Source organism: Caretta caretta, chromosome 14 (assembly GCF_965140235.1).
Source record: "Caretta caretta isolate rCarCar2 chromosome 14, rCarCar1.hap1, whole genome shotgun sequence".
Taxonomy (NCBI): Eukaryota; Metazoa; Chordata; order Testudines; family Cheloniidae; genus Caretta; species Caretta caretta.
In genome coordinates, this window is record NC_134219.1 from 2,272,430 (window position 1) to 2,283,434 (window position 11,005).

The 11,005-nt window shown below is 48.1% G+C and overlaps 1 protein-coding gene across 5 annotated transcripts in view; it reads left to right on the plus strand.

The window, feature by feature from the left end:
* The window catches only part of RNF213 (ring finger protein 213), a 99,547-nt gene extending 89,923 nt beyond the window's left edge, over positions 1-9,624 (plus strand). For all 5 annotated transcript variants that reach the window (XM_075119165.1, XM_075119166.1, XM_075119163.1 and 2 more), the window contains 10 exons: positions 367-618; positions 2,763-2,895; positions 3,819-3,902; positions 4,306-4,486; positions 4,642-4,843; positions 5,021-5,098; positions 5,473-5,670; positions 6,627-6,716; positions 6,812-6,990; positions 7,516-9,624. In XM_075119165.1, coding sequence (XP_074975266.1) covers positions 367-618; positions 2,763-2,895; positions 3,819-3,902; positions 4,306-4,486; positions 4,642-4,843; positions 5,021-5,098; positions 5,473-5,670; positions 6,627-6,716; positions 6,812-6,990; positions 7,516-7,669 — 1,551 coding nt within the window. In that variant the 3' untranslated portion in view covers positions 7,670-9,624. The remainder of the gene's footprint in view (positions 1-366; positions 619-2,762; positions 2,896-3,818; positions 3,903-4,305; positions 4,487-4,641; positions 4,844-5,020; positions 5,099-5,472; positions 5,671-6,626; positions 6,717-6,811; positions 6,991-7,515) is intronic.
* Positions 9,625-11,005: the final 1,381 nt, after the last annotated feature.

The following is an 11,005-nucleotide window of genomic DNA, read 5'->3' on the forward strand; positions in this document are numbered from 1 at the left end:
AATGTAAGGAACAGAGAACTTTAGGGGGCCACTGGGGTTGAGTGAGAGTGTGGAGAATTTTCTAGTATCAGTGGTTGTCCTGGCATGGATGTTAAGTGCCCTGGCTATGAGCCCATCAGTGTTGACATCTTCCTGTGGTAACTGGCCATTAAACTACCATGGAAATGTGGCAAAGCTGTTGCAAAATTCTCTCTTTATAAATGAACTACCACCATCAGCATATTTTCCCTCATAAGTCCACCCCCCTTTCCAAAGAGATCCTTGTACTTAATTATATGGCACCACTGTTCCTTTTTCCTCTGTCCTCCTTGACGGTTTTGTGAGTGGAAGGGGTTGTGTTTCTGACACTAGGTCTTTTTAATGCAGGATTTGGACAAAATACTTACAAAGTTAAATAGACAAATCAGTGAAGATGAGAGAATCTGTTCCAACCCAGTGGCGAAAATCGTGTACGGTGACCCCGTGACCTTCCTGTCCCAGCTACCCAAGGACAACACCATGCATTGCTCCCGGATGTGGAGCTGCAGGAAGAGGATCTCAGTTGAGTACCTGGGGCATGTAGTCCAGCAGAAGGATGGCAAGGACGTTGTGCCCATCCTCTGGAAGTTCCTACAGAAGGTGAGTGTGCCGAGATCTCTGTCTCTTTTTCAGGACACACTGACATGTGACTGCAGGTTCGGAGATCCAGTCCCCGGCTAACACATCATCATTAACAAAAGGGAAACTCCAACAGACAGCTTCACATCTGCCTTTTTGTTTTCAACTATGAATGTGATGACTTTGATCTTGAGAATGAATGCTGCTGTCAGCTACTTGTCAAAAAGGGAAGTACATCAGTATGCATCAAGAGCACTTTGATATTCTAAAATCACAGATAAAGCATAAAGGTAGTTTGTGTTAGTGTCTGTGAAGTGAAATCCATCGAGGGACCAGAAGCTAATCAGCCTCCCAAAGCCACCCTCCCTTTGGTTCAAGATTAAACTCTGGTTTGTTAGCTGTTATGTCCCTTTAAAGAGTGAGGAGAGCAAATGTGAGAAGAGAGGAAAGGGCAGTTGAGCTGTTAATGATACTTTGGGATCATTACTTGCCTCACCTGGGTTCTGTCAGCCTTTGTTTCCCTGTGGAAGACAGCTCTGTATAGCCTGAAGCAGGCCATCTGGTAGCTTGTTCCAAGACAATGTAGGGGTCAGTAGTAGAGAGATTGCAGTGGAATGATGTGTTCTAACCTACTTAGCGGATGAGCTGCTGCATGCAGGACCAGTTTCAGTTACCAGGTGGCCTTCAGGGGCAGCTCCCAGGACAGCTGTGCAGAAGTCTTTTGGGGTGGCATGGATCCCCAGCCAAGAAGCAAAAGGGCAGTATCCTGATTTCATTTCTCATGTCTGCATAGGGGGTCAGCAAGAAGTTTTCAAAAATATGGCCAAAAGTAACGTCCTAAAGCACAAGATGAGATTACTCTTAGCTTGCATTGGTAACAATTATATTTGTTCTTGGAATCCAAGCACAATCTAATTATGCAGTTTCTTAAAGTAGAATGGAAATACCTCAATACGTCTCCATACAGGAAAGTGCAGTTTGGTCTCTCATTGCCGCTAATGTACTTCACTCTCTATATCAGGGGTGGGCAAAATTTTTGGCCCGAGGGCCACATCTGGGTATGGAAATTGTATGGCTGGCTATGAATGCTCATGAATTTGGGGGTTGGGGAGCGGGAGGGGGTGAGGGCTCTGGCTGGGGGTGCAGGCTCTGGGGTGGGGCTGAGGATGAGGGGTTGGGGCTGCAGGAGGGTGCTCTGGGCTGAGTCTGAGGGGTTTTGAGGGTGGGAGGGGAATCAGGTCTAGGTCAGGGGGTTGTGGCACGGGAGGCAGTCAGGGATGCAGGCTCCAGGCGGCACTTACCTCAAGCAGCTCCCAGAAGCAGCAGCATGTCCCCACTCCGGCTCCTACGCAGAGGCGTGACCAGGCAGCTCTGCGCATTGCCCCATCTGCAGGCACCGCCCCATAGCTCCCATTGGCAGTGTGTGGAGCCTCCTGGCTGCCCATACATGTAGAAGCCGGAGTGGGGACATGCTGCTGCTTCCAGGAGCAGCATGGAACAGGGCAAGCCCCTGACCCCACTCCCTGGCTGGAGTGCCAGAGTGAGGCAAGCCCCAGACCCCACTCCCTGGCGGGAGCTCAAGGGCCAGATTAAAACATCTGCAGGGCCGGATGTGGCCCCCGGGCCGTAGTTTGCCCACCCCTGCTCTATAGGAATCATTCCCTAAGACAGCTTCCTACTCTTCCCCTTTCCTCCCCCTATCTTTGTGACCTTCACTGAACATGCAGCCTGGGTATTACAGACTCTTCTGCAATCTGCCTGGCCCTTGCAAGTGCCCTGGAGGGACTGACCACAGTGGTGACTTCCCCAGTGACCAAGCACCTTAAAAACAAGCCAAGTACTTGCTTCATTGGCATATATAGTAAAATCAGACTGAAATGGAGAAGGAATAGCATGAGCCTCTCTGCAAGGAGGATGCTCAAATTCAAGACATTCTCCATATTTTTATTTACATAAGCATTGTCTATAGCATTGTACGCTCGGTGAGTTTTGCATGTGTAAAGTATTGTGCTTTTTGTCATTAAACATTCAGAAATAGTTTAAATAAAAACACACATCAAGGCTGCAAGTCTGTGTCCTTTGCAAGCTTGTCCAACCCTTTGTGCAGTCTCTGCATCTCCGGTATGATCTGCCTTCATACTCCTGGCACCTCTCCCACTTTCTAGGAAGCTGAACTGAGGCTGGTTAAGTTTTTACCAGACATCCTGGCTCTGCAGAGAGACTTGGTGAAAAGATTCCAGAATATTACAGATGTGGAACACCGCACAATCCGAGACTTTGTCTCTAAATTCCATTCAGGTAAGACTGGCAGGAGATGGTCCAATTTTAATATTTCCAGTTTGTCATTAACAAAAGCGCACACACAGTGCATCAGGCAAACGGTGCAAAGGGCTTGACTCTCCTGGAGGTTCAAAGTTGAAGTGGACACGTCTCCTAAGCTTGAAAGCAAAGCCTGCGGTGTGAGCTCTGGCTCCCATTAAAGGGAATGACCCACCCTGACCCCTCAGCAGTCCTGGCCCCTTGTGCGTGGAAGGCTATGGCTCTGCTTGGAGCTCACAGCGGCACCGCTGCACAAATGTAGCTGCGGGAGCGCTGCTCATGCAGATGCTCTAAGCCAACAGGAAACGGCTCTCCTGGGTACTTCATTACTCCAGGCCCTGTGGGTGGCGGTAGCTATATAGACGGGAGAAGCTCTCCTGCCGACATAGCGCTGTCCACACCAGCGTTTACATCATTGTAACATATGTCGCTCCAGGGGTAGCTTGTTCACACCCGAGCGACATAACTTATACTGACTTTAGCTGCAGTGTGTACATAGCCAGAGTCATCAGCCAGTTTGAGAGGACGTGAGCACATGAACGTGGAGGGTTTGCTTGAGATCTGTTGGATGAATTACTGAAAGCTCAAGTGATGGTGCGAATCCCAGCCATCCGACACTGTTCCATAGCGTGGACCACGTTTTAATACAGAAATTGCCCAGTGGCTCTCACTCTGGTAACTACAGCAATTGCGTAAAGGGAAAAGTAACATTCGCAAAGTATTTAATGTATCTTTAGCTTTTATGCTGTTTAGAAGCTGCTATACCAGAAGAGCTGACACCCTCTGACCATCTAGCTAGTGTTCTGGAATGCACTTGGAAAGCCAGTGTATTAAGGGATTCAAAGGTGTTGTGAAGGCCAGCAAAGGGTGTTTCAAGGATTCCTGGTTTTTGTGTTCTTCAGATGAGATGAGGAATCTGTGGCAAATCAGAGTGAACACATTTCTGTCTGTGTGGAACAAGTTGAGAAGATCGTTAGATACCAATGGTGAGTGTGCTGTGTACAATCTTGTCGTTACTGGAATGGCAGGACTGGGAGGTCACTCGACATCAGGTGATGGAAGGTTGACCCCTCATTACCCTTTGGCAACCTAAGCTCCTTCCAGCACTGATACGTACCCTGAAAGCTGGCTTTCAACATCAAGGTGTCGACAAATGGGGTGGGTGCAAAGGGGGAACTTGTTTCCCCTTCCAATACTCTCTCCTGCCCCTACTCACCACCCCTTAATACTTAGGATGAGCTGCAAAACAGCTGTGTTCTGCCTCCCTCTTCTTATTGAACACCCCATCCTAACCTGCCAAATGACTGGTTCCCTGTCCCAGCTCAGGAGAGGGAGCTCAGCCTCTGTGGCTGTGGGCCTGTTGTGAAAGGCTTCTCTGCCCTGTTGCAGGTGAAATTAAGCTTCCCACAGGCTATTGTGATGCTGACTTGACCCTAGACAGCGAGTTTGAGAACCTCCTGCCACGCAGACGGGGTCTGGGCCTGTGCTCCACAGCCTTGGTCAGCTACCTCATCAGCATGCACAATGACCTCATCTACACAGTGGAGAAAAACACAATGGAAACCAACAGGTATGTGAATGTGTCAGCTAGACGTGCCACATGCCGCTGCTTCTCTTTGGTATCGGCTGTCCCCTCAGCCTCCTCTTCCCCCAGCAGCGAATCAAGACTGCTCATCACTCTGCAGCTCCGCCTGTAACATAACCAAGCTTCCTCCTTTCCCACAGCTACTCCATCAGCCCTTCAGAGGTGGCTGATCTGCATGTGATCAGTTATGAGGTGGAGAGAGACCTGGTCCCTCTGATCTTGTCCAATTGCCAGTACAGCGTGGAGAAAGGCGGGGAGACTCTGCAGGAGTTCAACCTGGAGAAGATCCAGCAGCAGGTCACCAGCAGGTTCCTGCAGGGGAAGCCGCTCATCACTCTAGTGGTAAGGAGGATGGGAGCCAGTTGCAACCTTTTGCAGACAACTCTTCAGCCAGTGTTGGTGTTCATTTCACTGCTATTCAGCTGGCATGTGCTACAACAGGGGCGACCTAAGTGCATTCCACCAAGATCGACAACCTGTAAGCCTTATTTCACACGTGTGCGCTCTCTCTCCCAACAGGGAATACCCACCCTGGTGTACAGACATGACCGGAATTATGAGCATCTGTTTAACGATGTAAAGAGCAAACTCAATCAGGTGAGTCTCTGAGATGGACAAAGTAGCAGGACTAGCGAGTGACCAGAGGCTTTCTAACTGGATAAAAATCTGAATTTACTCCTCCCACATGCACCTCTTGAGTTATAGGGGCCCATGAGGAGGACACTCAGTGGTGCCTCATGTTTTAACTCATTTGTGCCTTAAATGCCCACAAACCTAGTGTTCTCTCCTCCGTACATCCTGATTCAGGAAATGGAGGTAAACATCTTTATCTTTAGCTCCCTGTACTTTGAGAATTGGTCCTATATTGGGGCTCCAGCAGGTTGGGCACCCGTGAGACGCAGGTCTTCACTGCATAATGAAAGGGAATGATGAGGAATGCTAAGTGGTGACTGTGTTTCCTCCAATTACAGAGCTCCCTCCCGAACTCTATGATCAACATGATCAGTGGGGAACTGCAGTCCTACAATGACATCTGTGAAGCTCTGTCAGTTGCTGAAATCACGCTGGGATTCCTGGCCATGGCTGGAGAGGACCCAGATATGCTTCTGACCCATTATGTTGAAGTTATTTTGCAGATGGGGGATCAGACAAGCCCCCACGTGCTGAAGGTGAGTCCAGTGAGCAGATTCCCTGAGTGTACAAACTCGTAAACACATCCAATCAGACTGGTCTCCAAGCGCAGCAACAGCCCAACTTTAAAAATTGGTATTAAAAACCCCACATGCCCCAGGGCAAGTGAAGTGATTTCATCTTTCCTGCAGACACACGTTGAGGTAGGGCTCAGCCAGCCAGCTTATGTTGTTGGGTAGCCCTTTGTAACCACTACAACAGAGCTGGGGCAGGAAGTGTGATGTGTCAAATTCACTTGCTCTGCAGATCCTTGGTGTCCTGCTAGGATTCAGGAACAAGCAGGGGAATCATTGAGTCAGGTGATGCAAGTGCTGGGTATGATGCAGCACAGAGACCAAGAGAAGGCAGATACCATGGGAAGCCTCCCCTGAAGAGTCAGCTTTCACCAGCACAGAACTGAATATCCTCCGCTTCTCTCTCAAGGATGGTGGTGGGGTTTCTCTTCTCCCACTGATGGGCATAGTAGTGCCAGAAGAGACTGTTTCTGTGACTCCTCTCCAGTACACATGGCATTAACTCCACCTTCACTTTGCCCTCCCCTTGCACAGGTGCTATGGGGGCTGAGCAGCTGGAGAGAGACAGAAGTGGGAGACTGCCTTTTGGAAAGCAGGCCTCCACACCCAGGGTGTCAGGGCTGGGTGAGCTCCAGCCCTGGGAATCTTTGCTTTGTTTATGGTAATATGTCCTGATATTTACTCCTGCTATTTACTCCTGCTGATCACTGATGTTTCACATCTGCTGAGTCACCCTACCTGCTTGCACCAGCCTTCCTGTGCTTACTTTAACGTACAGGGAAAACCAGAACAGTCTAATTGTTTTAAGCCTTTCCGTGTTCTGCTGCAACACAGACCAGCGACGAAGACATGAAGAGCAAGGTATTCCTGAGTGCATCCCTCGCATTCAATTCTACTTCATTGGTGTGTTTCTCTTTCAGGCCCTAAGTCGATGTCACCTAAAGCACATCATAGCCCTGTGGCAGCTCCTCTCTACTCACAAGTCTGAGCAACTGCTGCGTCTCAAACGGGTAGGAAAGTGTCTGGCCTCAGCATTCGGTTCAGTGTTTTTCCTTCTCCCCAGAGAAAACTGCTCACCTGTGCATGTTCTTGCTGTGCCTTCTAGGATCCCTTTGTGGATGTTGATGCAGCCTATAAAGCTGAACTCGGTTCAGAGAACACCACGCTCCTCAACACCTTCCTCATTCAGGCCGGGTTGGAGACCTTCCTGCAGGAGCTGCACGAAATGATCATCCTGAAGTTGAAACATACCAAAGTTGGAGATGAGCTCAACCCCTCATGGAGGTAATGGACTGCTCAGCCCAGATCTAACCACCTTCACGTGCTCGTTTTTTAATTTCTGTCATTTACATGCATTTGCAAAGGGGCAAAGAATTCGCTTAGTTTTTCCTGCCCAGATGGACACAAAGCGTAAAACACCAACTGATTGCACAGTGAAAAGCTTCGGCTGGTGCTAAGAATGTTTATACAAACTTTGGGGCATGTGACTTTTCTACAGAGCCGTATGACATGTAAAATATTCAGTGGGAATTGCTGGTTTTGAATGCTTAATGGAATGCTAGCATTGGGCAAATCCAAGCGTAGCACAGACCAGCACAGCTGGCTTTCCATACACAGCTTTACACCTACACTTCAATCCTAACCTGTAGCACTTCCCACATCTATGTTCTTGAGCTTCCATGGGTGTTGCCAATGTATTTCGAACCTGACCTGAAGCACCATTTAATCTATCTCACTGTGTGTGTGTGATATATGCAGCATACTGCAATGTTATTATTAACAGTGTTTTTCCCATTCTTTATTTTCTAGCCTGAAGGATACACTTTTTTCGTATATTGAAAGGAAAGGGAGCAACGTACTTACAGAGCTGGAGGATATGTTCCCAGAAGAGATCCTGCTCTCTCACTGTATTGCTGCCTGGAAAGCTGCTGCAGTCCTTAAAAGGGATCGTAGACTAAGTTAATATAGTAGAGGATCCTGCAAACACTGCTTTTTACATGAGATCACTGGAGGACCAGCACTGGGTCTATGTAAGACCTGCTCCTTGCACTGATCTTCCTTCCTGTACAAGGTGAATTCTGGTGCCACAAACACGCCATGTCAATGAGATCTAGAAAGTAAACTCTCTCTCACACTGGACTCAGGCCCAACATGTGATGCACAAGCATAAAGGGTTTTATGCATCAGAAGGACTGGGGGGAAATAAATGTATATACAAATATGTGCTATTTCTTGAGTAGGCGAAGCAGAGATGGGAACACTGTTCAGAGGGAGGTGCGGTGAAAATTCCCATCTCCATCATTCTTCAGTGACCTGGGCAGGGTCAGGGTGAAGCTGCGGCTACCACGCGTCCCGTGAGCAGCCCCCGTGCAGGCACGCTCTGTTCTCCATGTTTTCTGTAGGCACTATTCCAGTTCACATGCTCCCTTCCTGCCCCTCTTTTCCCCTTCAGCTGGGTGAAAAACAAACGTAGTCCTCCCTCATCCAGCTCTCATAAGCTTCCCTGCTGCAAAACTACCCAAGCTGCCTTCATGTGTCTAAAGGGTCATATTGGCTCTTTTAGCTGGGTAGCTTTATTCCATGAGTCCCGGGGCATCAGTTACCAGAGGTCAGTTAAATTCCTCTTTGCATGACACACACAAGAAAAAACAGTACGTTTCAAAGCTCGCCACGGAAGTTCTTGTAGCTGCCTTAAAATAAAACATTAAAAGGCCACGTAGCCCAAATCCCCCATACCAGGACAACCTGCTAGTCCTGAATTACTACCCCCAATACCAAGACCATTTCTTCTTCTCCTCCCACCCCATTCCCCAAGGTAACGTAAATTTGCAACGGAAGGGTGCTGCCAGGCTAGGTCTGGCGTGTGTGCGTGTGCAGGCAGACGTACACGTTGGAGCTGAGACAGGCACTTCGCTCTTCTGTCTCCAGCACGTTCCCTGGATAGCCTGGACTCTGCATTATGGATTTAGGTGTCAGCTTCTTAGCTGATTTTGAACAAACATCAGACTCTGAATAGAGAAAACAGAAATGTAAATGTCATGGGTCTGTGCTGCTTTCCCCATATAAATGTTTTGTGTCTCTGACTTAATACTTTGCAGTGTTGCCTTTCTCTAGGAGGAAGCATCTGCGCCTATCCGTGCCACCCTGCTTTCCTGTTGTCCTAGCAGAGTCATTTGCAGATGTAGTTAGGACCATGTTTCCCTTTAGAAGAGTTCCTTCTGGGCCAGAAGTTTGTACGTTATAGCCAGAATTTCACTCAGGAGCAAGTTTCTGATCAAATGTAAGGCAATCCAGATCTTTTGTTAGACACACCTTCAAAATGAGAATCTTTAACCACACACATTCAATAGATTTGATCCCATTAAGGTCTGTCCAATAAATCGTACAGGTCCACAAATCTGGATTTCACTAGGTGGATAATATGCATCCTAAAAACGCTAGAATATGAATTCTCACTGGGAAAGGTTTTTTCTCCCTCCCCTGAACGGGGGAATTTTACACACTCTGCACTCCCTCTGTTCCCTGCCATTTATTGATCTGTTACAGCATTAATATGTAAAGTTAATCATGATGGCTTGCCTATTGGAAGCAGTATGGATTCCATTTACATTTGCAGTACTTCCATCTTTTACTGCACAGTTAATGTTTTCAAGTTGCCTTTTAAAAAAGAAAAAAAAAGATACCTCAGGGTCTCAGTTTGGACAGAGCCCAAACTAACTTCCAACAGCGAGCATTAGGTGACCTTTTCTAGTCACTGTTTTGTTGCTGTTTCTAGCTTTAAGGTGCCTTAGCTGTAACACTTTACTTAGAGAGAATCATGCTCGACGTACTTATACTTCACTGAGCTGCTTTGTATGAAGGATTTGATTATTTTTTGTATTTTGCATTTAGTCTTAATAAACTTGATCAGATAAGTTACGACTACTGTAGAAGGGTGCGCCTATTTCAGTGCTTTTATTTCTGAGGGTCTTGAGGCTGTTTCTTCAATAAATGAAATATTTGCTGCTGAAGATTCCTTAGTGGTCAATAGTGATGCTTGAAACTGTGTCTTGAAAAGCACCTAATGCACAGTTGTGCTATGAGGAATCTGACCTTTAAAACCTTGGCCTCTTTTGTCTTTCAAGCTGCTAGTTATGCAGAAGTGCAAATTTGGACAGAGTTAATGGATGATTGCTGTGTTCAATTCCCCACAGACATGTAAAACAGGAGCAGGGAAGCTTGCCCTATGTCATTTCCTTCCCTTCCCTCCCCTCCTCGAGGGGGAGAGGTGATGAGTTTCTGACCCAAGAGCCCCAGCCACCAGAGGTGGACCTCTTGGCTGCTGTAGGGCCAGCAAAGCGATGTTGATTTCATTGCAAAGCTCAGTCACAGCAGGTCTCCCCCTTTCCTTTCACCTAGTTCAGGGATTCTCCAACTGGGGGTCACGAAGTTATTACATGGGTGGGGGGGTGAGCTATCAGCCTCCACCCCCAAACTCTGCTTTGCCTCCAGCATTTATAATAGAGTGTTAAATATTTTTTTAAAAAAGAAAAGGAGTACTTGTGGCACCTTAGAGACTAACCAATTTATTTGAGCATGAGCTTTCGTCGAAAGCTCATGCTCAAATAAATTGGTTAGTCTCTAAGGTGCCACAAGTACTCCTTTTCTTTTTGCGAATACAGACTAACGCGGCTGTTCCTCTGAAATATTTTTTTAAAATGCTTAATTTATAAGGAGGGTTGCACTTAGACTTGCTGTGTGAAAGGAGTCATCAATACAAAAGTCTGAGAACCACTGGCCTAGTTTCTGCCTCAGCCCGGTCTTCCTATCTTACTTTGCACTGCAAATCAGGTTGGAGCTGGGCCTGGGTCTGGACCGGCGTGAAGCAGGGGAAGGGGGGGGAAGGGAAGAAGTCTGAGCCCCGCGAGCTGGGCTGTTCCCCCTCACAGATGCTGCTGTGTCATGGGTGCCACAAGCCCCAAGTCTGGCCCTGCTGTGCCCTGGCTCTAAGCGCGAGCAGACCTAGGGTTGCCAACCGTCTGGGATTGGCCAGAAGTCTCCCAGAATTGGGCTCAATCTCCAAGAGGATACCTAAACCAATCCGGGAGATTTTAGGCCGCTAAAAGTCCAGTGCCGCAATGGGGCTACGGCAGGATCCCTGCCTGCCCGGCTGGCAAGTCCCTCTAGCTCCTAGGCAGAGGGGTGTCCAGGGCGGTTCTACATGCTGCCCGAGCACCGACTCTGCCGCTCCCATTGGCCGGGAACCGCGACCAATGGGAGCTGTGGGGGCGATGCCTTCAGACAGGGGCAGCATGCGGAG